Raw genomic sequence first — 17,731 nt, 5'->3', positions numbered from 1 at the left:
GCACGAATAAACAGATCCACCCGAGCAAGCAAGATGGCGCTACCCGCGGCCTATCGTGCGCCCGTTCGGACGACGCGCGCAGATGATGCACTTCCACGGTTGGGAATGTGACGGCGATCGTGAGATGAAATCGCGCGCGCGTTCGTCAAATTAAAATCTCGTAAGCTCGCGAGACCACGGTCGCGACGAAGCGTTAAATATGAGCGACATCGCAGTCGCAACAGACGCAACACAGCGACGCGATCGGTGGAGATGAAATTAATGGGCAGCCGATTGGGCGTCCGTAGAAAGAAGCCGTAAACAACGCGAGCGATGGAAAGCGCAACAGGAAAGATGATCGTAATCGATTACAGAAGCCCATCATGATGAAATTGCTGCACAAGTGGAACGCCGTTTCGAGCCACTTAAATTCGAATCATTCCCTGTCCAGCAATGTTCAAGCGGTTCGGCATTTCTCGCAATCGTTTGAGAAGAAAGCGAAAGACGAAAACAAATTCGACCTACGATAGGACGCGGTACTGCTGTCATCGGACGGATGCATTGTATGCTGATGACGCCGGAGGGTCAAAATGGGTGGACAGACAAGAGAGGGCGGCGGTTGCAGTGAAAACAAACAAAACTAAAGCCTTCGCCGTGAGTGTAATAAGTAAGATTTGATATATGTGTGCTAAAACGATGAACAGTGCTACTTAGCCGATGCATGAAGAGCTAAACAGAGTAATCAATGAAATGCATCTTGCACTGGAAAATCCCGACATGAAGTCAACACTTTTGAAACAAAGTAGTTCCGACAGAATTAGTTTCAAGTATGTTAGAAATATAAATTTAAGATTAACTAAGATTCAACATAAGCAAAGAGTTGTAATGTTGTTTCTATCAATTATCAGAATAGACATTCTGTTCAGCAAATGCTCTACAAATATTAGGTTTTTTTACTCTTTGTAAAATAAAAAGTTGAATATTCTTTTGCAATAACTATTTGTAAACTATTTAAATTTACTTAATTTGATGAAAACCAGATTTATTATATTCTTCGGCGTCTTTTGTCATACTTGCCACGCAACGTAGGGTTAAGATAAGATTAGATTATCTCAAAACGTCCATGATGCATCATTGGTTCTTCATTATTAATTTATTTTACTTATGTGGATTCGGGAATGAAGAGTCTTCTAGATTGACTTGAGTTGAAGCTCAACTGATAATAGTAGGACCCGTGTTTCTCGATTGTCAATAGAAAATTTGTTTAACAATCATCAAAGTTAGGCACACAGAACAATACGTAGCACAAGCACAGACCAGGTTTGACATGTTATTTTATCTGCTTTTCTCATGAGCATCGCATCCGAAATCAGTAAAAGCGAGCCTATTTAAACTCCAGATCGGTTGATGATCAGTCAGTCAGTGTCCAGACCTAAGGAAGTTGTTGTGATCGATTAAAAACACTTACGCCATGGCTTCTACAAATGGGGAATTGGATATTTCCACGCATCTTAAAGTTCACGCTGTCGTTGTTGGAGTATATGAAATATTGTTTAGCATTGCATCCGTGGTACTAGGCAACCTTTCGGTTACAGAAAATGAGAATAGTAAGTTCTTATCGATTAGGGAGAAACTCTTGACTGTTGAAATGCATGTGTTAAGTTGATTGTCGTTATACACGACGATAAAAGGAAACTTTACGTTTGTTTGTACAGATTTGTTTTAAGTGTTTCGTAACCGTTTTTTCGTGCAATTCGTGATCGTGTAGAGTTGTATGGAGTCAAAATTTGTTATTTCTAATCATTATCATGTGCCATAACGTTTTGTTTTTTTTTTAGCTAAACTTATTGTAAATGTGAAAATAGTTTGAGAAAACATTGTTTTTACACATATGTGCCAAACGTGAAATATTTTCATGTTTGAAGAATCCTTTAATAGAAATTACAAAGTACTTCGATCATAAGTCGATCATATCTAAATCAAGAAGTGTAACGTTAAATGTGTCGACAGAACAATTGACTTGATTGGCGCAAACTGAACATAAAGTGTACTGGTTATTCTTACTTTCTCACGGTCGCAATCTTTCCTCAGCTAAATTCTTCATTTCTACGCAACCAGCTCTTCTATATATCGGTATCGCGGGATTGGTATTTTCAACATTTTATTGGATTGGTTTCTTTGGGGTATGTATTGTACATTATATCCATCAAGGTACTATGTTATATTTACATTTAACGAATACTTTTTACTCATTTTATCTTCAACAAAACAGGAGTTCCGCTTCTGCTTAACGATTTTTTTAATATATTTACTAGTGCGAATTATATATCATGCATTTTCTACATATTCAATGTTCGTAAATGCGAATCAAGTAGGACTGCTAGCAACGCTTTTCGTGCTGGGTGAGTATTTTGACACAAATTTTTAATACTGTTCTGTTTATCAATAGCCACAAAGCTTGTCTTGTCGTTTCCCAAAATGCATGTCATTTGTTGATTTATTTGTTAGTTTATTATTTCATGAACCCTTCTTTATTTCATTCCCGATTAGGTGTTCTTAAGTACGAAACCAAGGTAGCAAATGAATTGCAAAAATCGTTCCGGAACAGAGAATCGCCTGCTACTGAATGTCTCAACCCCTAACCTTATTCAAGCAGTTCAATATCAAACAGCACGTTATATGTATTCGGTTAGCAGTTCTTCCGCAGTTTGTCAATCGAACAGTGCAATTATTGCATTCAAGGATATTGGAGTTAATACTTTCATATTAACTATCAGAGTTTTTGTATGTTTCTTCTGTTTGTTTATCATAACTTTAGGAAAACTTGAATATAACTATTAAGGCATAATGAGAAGTTAAATATATCAAAAATTTAATGTGATGTGAAATCGACTGTAACAACTTTCAAGACTGATTTGCTTGTCTTTCTACAGCAGCTTATTCCCTATTTTGTTAAATCTGCATTTTCCGGGCGTTACGAGCCTTCTTAAAAAATAAAAATACCTTACACTTGACATATGCAAACAGTTAGTGTTGAATCACCATTAAGGAAACACAGTAAACAAATGCACCTGCAAGCAAACAAGTGCAAACAAACCGATGTGCATGGACGCGACCGTAGCGCAGCTGCGATGTGGTTACCGAACGGCTTAATTCCACCATAGGTGTCGCCTTATGCATAAAGGGCTAAAGTTGTTGCTGCTTAACTACAGCGCTCGCAGATCGCTCGCTCTCGAATGGAAACCGATGTGTACCTTTTACCTAATGTAGGGACATTCACATTCCATCCGATGGGCCGTGCCGTAAGGGACGGGTGCGAATCGATACAACGACACCGGACCGGACCAACTTTGGGGTGCAGAAATGTTGCACCGTACCGTAGTGTGAGACAGGAACACGTGCAAGACCTTTTAAAGTCGATGTGGCACTGTGTTTAGCGAGGAAATGGTTGCATAAATTGAAACGATCGGCTAGCAAGACCCAGGAAATGGTAGATAAATCCAAGTAAGTAACGATTTATTAATAGTTTGGCACCACGAACATAAAAAGGGAGGAAACTATTGCACATTAAACAATGAAATTATGAAATTTAAAGTCTAGTTTGTTATTTTATTAACGTTTCTTTTCAGGTTTTCTAATATTTAGAATAACGTTAAATTGAAAAAAATGTCCCAAGAGCGGGTTTATCTTAACTTGTGAACTCTTAACCATCTAATTGATTACACATTCTTGGAATTATTCGCTCGTCAACTTTTGCAGTATGCCTAATAATAAAACGCACACGCCCAACCCTTTAATTGATTTCCAATTTAAAACGGATTGTTCCACAATCAACCAACTTAATTCGACCTGCCCACCGTAACACGTAAAATATGGCACACCTTTATCCCCTGAAGGATTGGCTTGGTGACACAGTGCGATCGAAAGCTTACTTTCCGAACGCCCGCATAAAATTCACACATGCTCATTAACATACCGTTGATCCGCTAAAGATCCCCCATCCTCCCAGCGTCCGGCGGCCCGAATCGTAACGCTAATCGAATAAATTAATATGTACACCATTCTATTCAAAGTCAACATCGTGCCATCGGATCGGCAGCCACCACCACCGTCAGACGCAGCATAATTGTATTAGATACGCTTTTATGCCACCGCCAAAAGACAAACAAACGCGCTCGGTCGCGTGCGTAAGTTATTCATGATGATGATAATGCGCTCTCGCTGAAACGGTTTCATTTGTTTAAAACGACGACGATGGATGAGAAATTGCCAGAAATAGGCGGCTTGTCGGGTGGGGTTCGAGGCAACCTTCCATTATTCATATTGCACGTGCCTAGGGCTTTCGTTGGGGAACACCACCGCGTGCAAGTCAAAATCATCACACACTACTGGCGAAGAGGATGACTAGGGGGTTGGTTTCGCGTTGATGGTATGCATGCAGCCGGCCATTTCTCATTTCCCAGCCCCGTCGAAGATGCTGTCAGCGAACCACGTCGGATAGAGCAAGGCCGCAGAGCCTAAAGCGCACAAGCTCCAGGCAGTCGAAGCGCCCACTGTTTGCCCGAATACCGAAAGCATAACGGCATCAAATCAGCATAATTCAGAGACAATTGACCAAACAACCCACCGAATCGTTTGCCGACGCTTTCCACACTACTGTCTGATAATGTGAGGCAGTCCCAAGAAGTCATGGAGCTAGTGGCCTATCCGGTGAGAGCTCGCGTGTCTGTGTGGGGGAGTAGGTGTGTTTGCGTGCGGCAGGGAAAATAATGTACAGTTGATTACTTAATAGGAACGAATTAATTCCGTAATTGAATTTATATCAGCACAAACATCAACGCGCGCACCGTTTGCCCAACGAAGGCCTTCGCTGTACGGAGTTCGTGTCCATTTCCTCAGGGTATTGTACAGGCTCGGTATGGAGAGGGCTGGTAGTAGCCGGGAGCCGGGAGCCTTAATGCTCGGTGCAAGGATATTACCACCGAGGTGGCAATGGACTCTTTCGAGCACAGCACAGGTCAGTCTACAGGTTGCTTCAGCTCAGTTTGCACCGAGTGTGTTTGTCGGAAAGAGGTCGCCTCCAGACGTACAGCAATTTCATCATGTCGATTATTGGCTTACCCGGTGGAGTGAAAGAAATTGCACGATAGCTCCCGTAATATTGCGCTGCACGATGGTGTGGAAAGGTGTTTGAAAACTTGACCACAACATCGATGTTGCGCTCGTTGCAATTTCCACTCTCTGCTTCGTCAAGGTACGAGCTTCACAGCCGGACAGGAACAAACTGACCGGACGGAGAATTTCCGCTTGTTCCACTTGTCGAACTAGGCTGGACACGCATTGTTCCTTGCTGGTGCAATATTAAACATAATCTAAATCATCCCGACCGCATGGCCAGCGGACTGTTCATCGTCCGTATGGAACTTTGCTTTGGCTGCGTAGGCCGCGATCAATGTTGTTCCATGAAAGTTTACATTAAATTGGCATCAAGCCGCAGTTGCACTCGATGTAGATGTTGTGTAAACCTAAGGCAGGGCAAACAACCGGCAGTCGTAAAGTGCCTGAGCAAAGTAAGACATTTATGCGCCACCCCGTTCTCTGGTCGGAGAAGTTATGACCGGACATAGATTTTTCAGATTCAAACGAGCTGTGGGAGACTGAAACAAAAGTGTGCCAAGCGAACAATGTGTGTATAAAACTAGAATTGATAAAAAAAAGTCCATGTTTCAAGTTTCGCAGTTCAACAATCTTTCAATTTAAACTATAAACGATTCATTCAGTATTTAACATTCATTTCAAATGTTGACTTTTTCCGTAGCATTTCATTCATTTGCATTTGGGTAAATAAAAATGAAGGGCTCAAATAACTTCGTTTCTTCAACCGTCTCCACTACGCAACCTAAGGCAATGGCAACCGTTTCGTACACCGACGATCGCTTTGCTTGCACCGTGGTTTGGTTCGGGGAGCTAAAGTGATACATTTGCGTAAACAACAAAATATTAAACGGTTAAATCCCGGCACAGCCTCCGTGGCGCGAATTCCCTAAATCCTCCGTGCGCTTTCCAAGCGCGGAGTACAGAAAACGCCACAGAAAAGGAAACGAACGACCAAAGGAAACACCGACGAAAAACACAAAGTATCCGTCCCGAGCGCACGGACGGTGGACGACAGGAAATTGCGGAAGTGAACGAGGAAATTGCACCTCGTGAAATAGGAGATGGGCGCCGGGCCGTAACAACGCCGTGCCTGGAAAGCCAGCAGGCCGGTGGAAAACTGGTGTTTGACAAATAAATAAACAACGGCAGCAGCCCGAACACGGCCGGTCCAGAACCGCACGGCCAGGTCCGCCAGCAAGTCAAAGCATTCTCGGGGTTGGTGAGTAAGCCATGACGAAGATTGTTGCTTGATGAGGGCACCAAGGGAATCACGACGGGGTTTTCACGACGTCTCGTAACGGCTGATGAACTTCCGTAAACAGTTTTCGTGGTGTGTTTGCACAGGGAGGGATTGCGGGCGCGGTTGGAAGAAGATTTAGAGAATCTTTGGTATTTGGGATATTGTTAAGATCGCCCGAGTTAAACATGTAAAATAACTTAATCCGGTGTATTCAAAGACGCTTCTTTGATGCAACTGCTATTTAAAACCGGCGAGACCCAAAGTAAATTGGCAGAGCAATCGTCAGTGTAACGCAGTTGGGCCAGATTCAAATGTTCTAGAATTCCAACACTTGAAACATCATTAGATACTCGAGCGACCATATGGAGGCAAGTAATCCACTGTCTCGGAAAATAGATCTGTTTAATGTCTTCTTGAGCACGCCTTCAAGTATCAGAGTTCCTTACAGTAAAGGCTTCATAATTGGGTGGAGAATCGTTTTCATGTTTAAAGTTGCAAATATGTTGGAGTTCATAAGAAAATAATAAATATATTTGTCTAAGCATACCAGTCGACAAGTATTGTGTGTATTGTGCATCATCTTCGTGAATTTAACAGGTCTCAGGAAAAAAAAAACGATTGAATACTACTTGCAAAACGTTCGCCCATCACTGTACCGCTCCGTATTCGGTTGACCGTACGTGGTCTATCAAACATAACTTCCAGCCATCAATATATCAACCACACAGATAGAGGCACAACACTTTCACGCATTCTCTGGAGCCGCCACGCATTGTCCGGGGCCTCGGGTGAAACTATGATACTCTTCAGCCGACGCGTCGGAATGCTGCGTCCAGCGTAACGCAACGGTTTCATCTTCCCGGTTCGGAAGTGGTCCGGTTACGTGAGGTCACGTCCGCCCGAATGTAATCTCTTTCCGGTAGTCCGGGGCAGATCGTGTAACCAGCTGAACTCGCGTTCACCAAGGTGAAGAAGAAATGTTGGAGCATTCGCTAAGCGGTGTTGGATGCGAGAAAAGATCGTAATGCTTTTCCGGTGAACAATGTTGATGTGTCTGAAAGAGCCAACGGGGGTGTTGGCTTGATAGTCACGAACAGTATCGAATGCTAAAGAGTAAGTTATAGGATTCTGACCGTAGGTTTGTTGCGTATGGAAACCTCCCGAACCTGCTGGCATCAGTATGCGTACCCAGCGTCAGCGGCTCAAGGTTCCGATAATTTCCGCCGCACAATTAGTCCAACCGGGAGCATTCACAATTACTTGATTGGCCGTGAGCGGTATTGTTTTGTGGTTTCGAGAATCGTTGATTGGGCTTGATTAGGGCGCGTTTACGAAAGGATTTTTGTCTCGCATATCGTTTCACCCTACCATCCCAAACCACACATATTCGTTCGGATCGTGCACCGTATCATCGCATATTACAGTTATACCTAAGATCCTAATTGAAATGACCCCGCGCTAAAGTGGGTAGACTTTAAGTAATTTGACCGAAGCCTGGTTGTGGCTTCAACGCATTCTAGCGAAATCGGACGCGAAGACCGTATAATATTTAAATTCCAACGCATGGACGGTTCTGCAAATCGTCTCTCCAGATCCAGACCGTGTAACTCCTCCGGAGGATATCGGGGACATTTCTCAAGTCATGTTACTTAACGTACACATACCAGACGAGAAGCAAATATATATGTCTCATCGGTCTCTGGCCACACGGTTCTGCCCGTTGGTATGACATCATCCGGCTGCCGGCTACGATGATATTCGATGCCGAAAACTAAGTAACCGCAACAGCTCCATCGGATCGGATGGGATGGATGATGCCGCTTTGTTTACCCCTTCGACCACGTGGAAGCCCGGTTGCGCCCGGTTCGCGTGGTAAAATGATACCTTTGTTGTGATGTTTTCCATTCGAAGAAGCGGAGACAAACAATCACTTCTTTTCATGTGCTTCGGCGAAGGCCTAGCGGGGGTCATAGGCAAACATACGTGTACAGGCAGCGTTGGATTGGTTTTTATCGTACAAAAGATGCACAAAGCCATCGTGCAATGGATACCGGCGTTCGGCAAACGAACATTATCTAACCAATGGAACTAATTTCCACCCACGTTGTTAAGAGGTTTTGTTTTTTTCCAGGAACATTCGCACAACAACTTCGCGATGCTGCTGACACCCACCGTCTTTCTTCTTGCGATATCCATTACCAATACCCAACCCGATATTCTTATTCACTTATCCCTTAATACACCGTAGGCCTACCTCGAATGGAATAAAATCACATCGACGCCTAATCTGAACCATCCTCAATAAGATTGAAGAGTCTCCGAGCGCCTCAGAAAGGCACTATGAAAAGGACTTGGATTACTTACAGACCGGGACCAATCTGGTAGCTCATGAATTTCACATGAAGCAGCAACTGGAGTGGAGAAAACAACCCCCGACGAGTTGCGTCCTGCTGACGTTTGTGAATATGTGATCCGTTTTTCTTTATTCCAATAATCCTATCCCAGAGGAGTAGGCTGATTTGGAACGTGGCAGTTCGAAGAGGTAATGTTTCGCGAATCATTCAAATCCTCACTAACGATATTGTGCGAAAGTAATACGTTATAATGCATCATTTACTAATGCTATATGGGAAGCATTTACTGAAGTCCATGCTCCAGATGTATTCTAGCCATTCATGAGTAGTTATTTTATGTAGGTTGGATTAACAGATTATACAGATTTCCCCTCAGCTAGAGAAATAACCATTTTGCTCTGAAGCTGACTTTCCCGAAAAAGGTTACATTTGTGGGCAAACTCGTTTGATAAACCGGAATATAGAAATTCTGTGGTTGATTCCCTGCCTTATTCATGAAACCCTCGACCTTTTTCGGGCACTTCCTTACCCTTACTCATCGGAAAGTTTTCAAGGATTTTTAGCATTGTTGCTTTTAGAAATCCTGCTGACCAGCACATGATTTGTGATTTCGCTTGTAAAAATTCGAAACCAATACCACAGGAATTTGTTGTGCTGGTTTTGAGTGCTGTGTTGAATTTTAATGTGCTCATTTCCTTTCTTGTTGCTTCCTAAACTGAGATCAAATTCAATCCCTTTTCCGGGGAGTTATTTTCGACCAGATCCGAGAAATTCATCGACCACATCGAGAGGAAAGGATGGTTCAAATATTTAAGGGAACCAGGTTGTTTGAACTGTGATGTGGCACGGTAATGCCAATGTGTGGCACACACCATGGAAGGAGGATTAAAAACTAAGGTTACACTTTACGGTGGCTAAACACGACACTTTTCCCCATCCACATGGAGGCCACTTACCTTTCCATCTTTGGTGTCTGCGGCGTGGTACCGAACCTCGAGCTGGCCTCCAAGCACGGCGTACCAATATCTTCCCTGTTCGCCAGCTCGAAATACTAAAAAGAGCGTCAAGGGTTTAAGAATCAAACAACAACATATCACTCTACTAGGGTATCGGCAGATACTTACACGTCACGCCTTTCTCCAGATCCTCGTAGAATCCGCACATGGCGAGCTGCTGCAGGGCAGATCCGGGCAACCTACACAGTGGTTCTACCCGACGCAATCGGCACGATATCAGCTCACAGTCACGCAGGTTCCGATCGCAAGGCCTGAGGATGGTAATGAACATATTTTCGTATAAGTTTTATTAATGAATAGTTTAAAATGATAAGTGTTGAAAGTATGTGTATTAAATAACATTATCATTTTCTTCATCAAATATTTATTTACATACTTCATAAGTTTCGTTGAATCACATGAATTGATCCCAAAGTAGTCTTGAATGGTTCTTCTCGCATGATTTCGATACGCTAACGTCGGATTAACGTAAATTATGCATAGTAAATGTCACAACATCCACACCTGTGGCATATAAACACTTTCTGCTACCATCACCAGAAAAAAAGGAAATTCCGCTCCAGACTCAACAGGGGCGTTGGAGTTCACAATAACAGTGCATAAAAGCATCGTCTCACGCTGCTCAGTATGAGCGCGCTTGAACGCTGTTATGTGCCCTCGGGAGCTGCAACTAAATCTCGCCCGTGAATGGAAGTAATTTTGTCCTGGCGCCTTCCGACGGCAGCTCCCCAAAGGCACCGAACTTCACGACACGTCAACAGCCTAAGTGACGGGCGGGATATCTCACGAGGGCAAGCTAATATTTTCATTCTGTGAGCCTTTAGCTCTCCGCCAACGTTCGCCCCCCAGCGTTTCTTAAGAATTTCAAAATCTTATCAACAGCGAAAGCAAACGTGAAGAAACCCTCCGCAAAGGGTGAAGCGGTGGACACCGGGTGAAAGGACGATATAAGACTTGACTCTACTTAGGAGGTGGCTTTCGCTCCAAAAGCAAAAGCTAGGGTGTTTATGTGTGCGACTCCCTCGGCTCGCCGCGTAACGAAGAAAACCCTTCGGGGGTTTATTTTTAACCGTGCCCACAGCCGAAACGAATTAAATTAGGGTTGACTCAACCTTCAAGCGTAAAATTGAGCAGAAGAGTTCAGGATCCTGCTGCAGCAGTGCATAAAGCGGGGCGATACACAACGAGGTTTGGGATTTAATGTAGTTATTTTCGGCGTAGCAGATTTACTGATTCAGTTATATTTTGTGTCAAATTTGCAAACAAAATTCAACTACGCCAACATTGAACCCATTCTGCGCAGAGTTATAGCCTTCCACCAAAACAGGGGGCTGTTTTTCTTTTTCAGGACAAGCTCCCGCTGATCATCCATGATTTATGGAGCTCATAACTCAGATTTACTGGTTCACACATGTTTCCACCCGGTTCAGGTCCGGTCGATCGGACGATATTTTACTTCCGCTCCCCCTTCCGCCAGCGTGGGTTGCGGCGCGAAATCAATCAAACGCCATTTGCGCCATGGAAGTGGAAGAAGATCGAAAAACATAAATTTTCCAAACATAACCACCACCGATTAAATGCGCCCTTCCTCCACACGCATGTTTTGCGCGAAACGTGGCGTCTCTCTTTACATACAAAAAAAAACGAATACTCCACCGGGAGCCGCTAACAAAATATATTGTTTGAAAGGTAAATGGTGAAATATGGCCTAGTCCTCGTACCGAAGAGAGCAAGGGAAATTTATCATCCTCTTGCGCACATTTGGGAAATATTTGCGTCGGAAACTAATTGCTGTTGAATTGGCAACGGGTTGTTTTGATCGTCAGCTGGATGTTCAATATAATTTCCAAAAGTTTATCTCTTTACAAATCATCCGGAAACTGACAGATTCATGTATGAAGCTTAGGCCACGACATTCTCAATCCCGGGTCGCTTGCTAAAGCCGTTTCCCAGTGGACCATTCTATATGCTAATCGCACAAACATACGCAAGCACGATTGGTATCATCCACATTCATCGATTCTACATCTCGTTTACCTTGTTGTTTCAGCTTCTACTTGAAATACTAAGCCCTTATTGAAACGACGGTAAAAACACAACTGATCCACAAAAACCTACAACGGTTCTCCGGGCTTCCGGTAGAAGAATAGAATATAAAGCTTCTAGGAAACGTGAAATGGAAAATAAAAAAAACCGCTACCCACATTCATGCAAAGGGAGAAAGTCGGATTTTATGGAAGAAATATATCTCCACATTATCATAAATGAATATTTCACGGCACGCGCCCGCCAGGAAACACGGAAAATCGCGCGACTTAATCGAGCCTTAGTTTTCTTGTTCGTTTTCTGCAGGTGGCCTCTAACATTCCCGATAGCGAAAGCCAATGCTCGAGCGAACAACCGTGATCAGCTGGGGGTTGAAAAAATATTGCCAAAAAGGCAAGTAATGTGTCGCCAACCAACTTGCTTGCGGGGGGGGAAATCGAAACAAATTTCGGTGACAGGCGCGACGATAAAAATCAGTTTTATTTATGTCGATCATATTGATTCCGATTGTAACGCGCCGTGTTCGAAGCACAGCCGGCACCGAACGGCTGTTAAATGATTAATGTTTTTAAATCCGCTTGGAACATGTGAGTTGAAGCACAGAATCCAGGTGCCTTGTGTTTTACCAGTAATTTCTTTTGCATGCAAAATATACCAATGGAGCAAGGACGAAGACAGACCTTGTTGGACCATTTCAAGATAAACCTTGTTTTAAATGGAAAATTGCAAAGAATAAACAAAACGAGAGAGGAAAAATCATCAAGGCGTGCAACTGAATCTGATGTTAATGGCGTTGGATAAAAATAGCACCTTCCACCGTCCAACACTATCTCGCAGCCTTATTTCAAACTCAACTTCAGGATTGAACAATTCACGCTCTTCACTTTCCCACTTTCCGACAGCACCTTTGTGTGCAGGCTTAGCTTCTAGTGAAGGATGCCACTACTCCCTCTGGCAACGAGGCGAAAGAATAGAAATTATGCTTGACCTGAGCTACCGGACAGAAAAGCTACCGCAAAAATGCTGCAGTTGCTGGAATAAATAAAACCGCACCCAAAACCCTCACCATAGATTCCAGGGAGAAATGAATCGGACGCGAAAGCCAGGCAAGGAACTTTCCATTTTTCCGCACCACCCCCCGCCCCATCGTGACGGGCTATTGTGGTGTAGGATATTTTTATATGCCACCGGAAGCGGAAATGAGTCCATTCGGGAAGGCTGCCGTTCTGAGGCGTGCAGATCAACGAGGATGGAAATGGCGAAAGCAACAAAAAGAAAAGAAAACAAAACCAAACTCTAAACTAACAAAACCACCAGTTGACGCCAGCGGCAATAATGGCGGATTTGGGGAGAAAAATCTTCTCTTTCAAATAGGTTGCTATTTTCCTGATTTATTTTTCTTCAACTACCTTGTTAAAGCGAATTTTTTCCTTAGCTTCCCAATTGTGCCTTTTCGATGCGGCATCATCACATTATAAGCTTTTGCTGATCAACATTCATAGTTGCAATAGACTCAAATACAGACGCACATAATAATTATAAGGGAAACAATTAAATAGCCGTATAAATGCTTCCAATGTATTTTTCCTCGAATGGCGTAAAGTTCAGACGTAAAGAGAGAGTAATATTTTTAACCATTTTGCGAGAAGGAAGGAAAAATCACCAGCTGATGCGTCGATGTTGGCACACTTAAAAAGCGATAAAATTATGTCACTTCTGCGAGAAAGATTTTTAATGACGTCCATTCGCGCCATCATGATGTGGTCGGCAGTGGAAATGGTATGTCCCACCCAACCGAAGCCTCAGGCCTTCGTTTTGGTTGCGGTTGACCTTTGCATCGACTTCAGCGAGAGGCAAAGTGTTTCTTCCCGCGTTATGTTTAACCAAATCGCCCTAAATGTCCCAAAGTAAAAAGAGGGGAAAAACCACACTCCGTGATGGCATCGGCGACGAACGACGACGATAATAATGACCGTGGTGATGATGGTGGTGGACGGTTTGATCAGCTCCTAACCGAAGAAACGGTTGACTTTTTATGAGCTTAACCACATTATTAAATTCTTAATCGGTTGAACACGAAGACGAAGAGGCTGGGAGTAGAGTTATTACTGTGTTTAAGGCATGTCATCTTATTAGCACGTAATGAGGTTTGTTGATGTAATTTCAGTTATGTGACTATTTAAAGAGAAATATATTATAAAGCCAATTTATAAAATAACTTTTCTATTAGAATAGAGAAGAGAAAAATGGCTATGGTATGGCAAAAGCTTTAAGAGGTATGCACTTAACGAAAACGTTTGTTTGAGATTGCTTATTGAAAAATGTCTTACAATAAGCTTCGTCTTCAAAACATTTCCTTTACCTCTCGATTAAGAATAAAGACGGTATTCTATGCTTTCAGGCCACTTGGAATGATATCACAAACGCACACTTTCACTCTTTCAGGGCAGATCTTGTTTATCTTTAGCAGATGAAGAAAGAAATTTTAAGTACGAAAAAAAAACCTCCAGAAAAAGGTTTCTGCTGAAGCTTTTGAATGACTCTTCAAACGACAGAAGGTACAAAGTCAAAACATTCGGCCGGTACTCAACTCAATGGTAGCTTGCGCATTGTAGGAAAAATATGTTGGCAGCATATTTGATGTTGTTATCTTCCGTCCCTTCACTCCAATGTTCGACTGATTGAGTTAATTGCGCTCGCATTCGCTGCCAAAAGCAATTGTTTCTTTTGTAGAATGATAAAACCAACCAACTCCGCTCAGAAGCCAGAGCAACCCGATGAATGGAAAGTTGAAATAAATATTTGATATATACTTTTCTAAATGTTCATTGTAAGTTTGGTGGCTGGTTACTAAGCTCCTAAACCTAAACCCGACCCGCTACACAACATTTGATCGTGGGTACCTCCATCGGGAGGGATGGAGTGAGAATTGCGTTATAAGACTTAGGAATTGTGATGAAACTGCTTGTTATCTCCACTGTTGGGCATATTTAACTGCCATTTTTGTTCCACCAGTATTCCAAATCTCATAGTATCCAATACTTCGAGTACATACACGTCCCAGAAAGCCAATGATGCGAAAGGATAATCAGTTTTCGGTCGATTGATTTGGCACATTTCAACCAAGCCGATTTTGAGCAAAATGAGAGAAAGAAACCCCTATGCGATCACGAAACGGGATGCGCTTATTTGGGATGCTCCGCGGTAGGAAGGTTGAGAAAAGAAACGATCCACATGTAAACTCGCAACCCGGCCAGAGAGTGTAATCCAATAAAGTTTATTCGGTGTGAAAAAAATTGACAGGGCCTATTGAAACCACGTGAAAAGCATATCTTTTTTGGCGTTTGGTTTTTCGTGATGCGAGTACATAGCCCAAAAGAACTTCACGGAATGATTTTCAAATATTTTAAATTGACGAGACGAAACATTTCATAAAAGTAATGAACAAAAAGGATTTGTAATGATAAGGCCTTCGGAGATGCTTTGGAGTGACCATAAGTTTGGACATTACCTGTTGAAATTTGTGAAAATGAAAATAACTAAAGCCTTTTTTCAATTGTTGAAGGGCGTAAAAAAGAAGAAAAAAAACACACCATACCTTGGAAGAAACACGTACCGATTTAGTGTCGGAATGTATCAAATGGCCCGAGTCTACACATCGAATGATCTGAAGGGACTGAGTAAACCGTTAGCAACAGCCGCCCATCGGTTGCAGCTTAACTTCCTAGTCCCGGGCTCCCAGACATAAAAGGTCATTCCTATTTGCTGCGAAAAGCCTCCTACACCAAAGATGCCGGTTACTTTCGGTTATTTTTAGTATCTATTTCAAATGACTCCCCATGGCAACTTGGTTTCGTGCCTACTGCTCGGCTGTGGCCATTCCGGATGATGTCTTGGTGGGCCAATACTAAAAATAGGAAACCATTTACGCAAACAATCACCTTGCAATAGCCCGACTTTCCCGAAAGCGGAAAAGAACTCGGAGGGTGTGCTAGAAAATGGGCCACCCAAGTAACGAGCTTACGGAAAATCCTTTCCAAATGGTGCGCATTTTCTTTTCTTCCCCGTCGGATTCTGTGACGCAGTGTTTTTGGGGGTGAAATCATTCCGGTCGGCAAGTAAAGCTTCTTTTCAAAAAAAAAAAACTTTTAAACTCCGACGTGTAACGGATTTAGTTGCGTGAAGGAAAATTTGGAGTTTCTCTGACGTAAAGGTGGCAATTAGTGAAGCTGAAATAGGGTCGATCTTGTAAAAATTTCGATAAACAGCTTTACCTAAATTGAAATATTTTATTTAGTTTAGGTGAAAGAAAATTTCCGCATGAACTCAATTTTAGTCATGAAATAAACCGTTTAATAGAAAAATCCTCTAAAGAGCACGACAAACAAATAGTACCGAAGCTAGTCCTCAAGAAGACAAAAAACATACTGCATTGAAAAGTTCTACACCAATCATTTTCCGAGGAAAACAGAACAGAAAAGAAATCAATGCCCGTTGGCAGCAAACCTCAAAACATTGGAGTCCTTTCTTTTTTAACCTTCGTTCGAATACCCTCGAAATAAGGCAGGAAAACTTGTACCTCCACCATTACCCCCTCAAAGGAGCAGATTTTCCCGGCAACGGTTCCGTAGGAGCAGCATTTCCCTTAGGAGCTTTCTCCAACCCCCCTACACCGTGTAGGGAAAACATCTATTCATGTAAGGGACAACCGGAACGGATTGCGACCGGGGAGGATATCCGGAAAAAGGGGTGGTTCGGGGTGAACATAACAATAAATCTCAATTTTCCACCGGCTGCCTGGATGGTGGGTGGCGTCAAGTGTTGGCTGCTGTTGCTGCTGATAAAACAGCGAAACAACGTGCCGGTATTTCGGCCGCCCCGAATGCCGGAAAAAGTTTTGTCCCAATCCGAAGAAATAGATTTTCCATCCCACCCGCTCAAGCTTCATACGACCCATCCCCTCCCGTTCTCGGAGTGTCTTCGCTCTTCTTGGGGAAAAGGCATTCCGAAAAGTTGTGCAAGTGGGTGATTATATTGGTTCACGAAGGGTTGTTTCAGGTGGATTATTGGCTAGCGCATTGGAAATTATTGGCGACCATAAGAAAGGATGATACGTTTTATTTCCAATTGAGTGTGGAAAGAGAGAGTAAGGGAAGGAGGGAGGTAGGGGAGGGAATTGCTGTAACTCCTGCAGAATCCCTGCTCCAACCGAAATCCGCTCCCTAGATGTCTTTCCAATGCGATCAAAACCGTCGACATCCACCTTCAACGCTTCGACGAAACGCAAAAAAGTCACTTCAAGCCAAAGCCGGAAAAATGGGCATCCCATTCGGGGTTTTTCTCTCCTTGCGTAACTTGCGAAGTGCTAGGCGAGGGGACCAGAAGAAAGTGGAGAACTTTTTCCACTTCACGAGACCTAACGACCGGAGCCTTATGATGGTGATCATCGGGAGGATCACAACCGACGATGATCAGCGTGATTGAGAATAATGTCATCCGACTCGCAACATCGACCCCCACCCCCCCCCCCCCTCCACCTCCCCGTTCACACGGCAAAGGTAAGATGGAAGAAGATAAAAATGATGATTATGCTTTTGATGCGAATCGTGCGGAAAATTGCCCATTTCCCGAAGGCTGCAAGCAAATCTTGCAAAAAAGGGAGAGACAAACCGGGTGCGTATGTCATTCTGATTTTGCGCCACGTTCTATTGGCAGCGCACCCTTTCCGTTTACGGGTGGGAAGTAATATAGTTTATCGGAAGTTGTTAAGCAAAGTGACTGTTATCTTGACTAGGTTTTTGTGGACCAAGAGCCGGAGGCTTCAGCGTGGGTTTTTCTTCAAAAGGTTCACTGATAGAAAAGGTTGATGCTATCGCTTAATTCTACCTTAAAACCTAAGAAATGGAATTTTAAATTTCCTCTCTTTAAAGTCTTCTGTT

At 43.1% G+C, this 17,731-nt stretch overlaps 1 protein-coding gene across 1 annotated transcript in view; it reads right to left on the bottom strand.

Moving 5' to 3' along the window:
- Window positions 1-17,731, bottom strand: part of LOC131266959 (rap guanine nucleotide exchange factor 4) — a 99,237-nt gene that overhangs the window by 73,061 nt on the left and 8,445 nt on the right. Inside the window, exons 2-3 of the mRNA XM_058269661.1 lie at window positions 9,855-9,997; window positions 9,687-9,781 (exon numbers count right to left, since the gene is read on the bottom strand). Of these exons, the coding sequence (XP_058125644.1) occupies window positions 9,687-9,781; window positions 9,855-9,997 (238 nt within the window). The remainder of the gene's footprint in view (window positions 1-9,686; window positions 9,782-9,854; window positions 9,998-17,731) is intronic.

The sequence above is a fragment of the Anopheles coustani genome, chromosome 2, assembly GCF_943734705.1.
Source record: "Anopheles coustani chromosome 2, idAnoCousDA_361_x.2, whole genome shotgun sequence".
Lineage (NCBI taxonomy): Eukaryota > Metazoa > Arthropoda > Insecta > Diptera > Culicidae > Anopheles > Anopheles coustani.
Note: the sequence above shows the minus strand (reverse complement) of the source record. Positions and strands in the feature narration are given on the sequence as shown.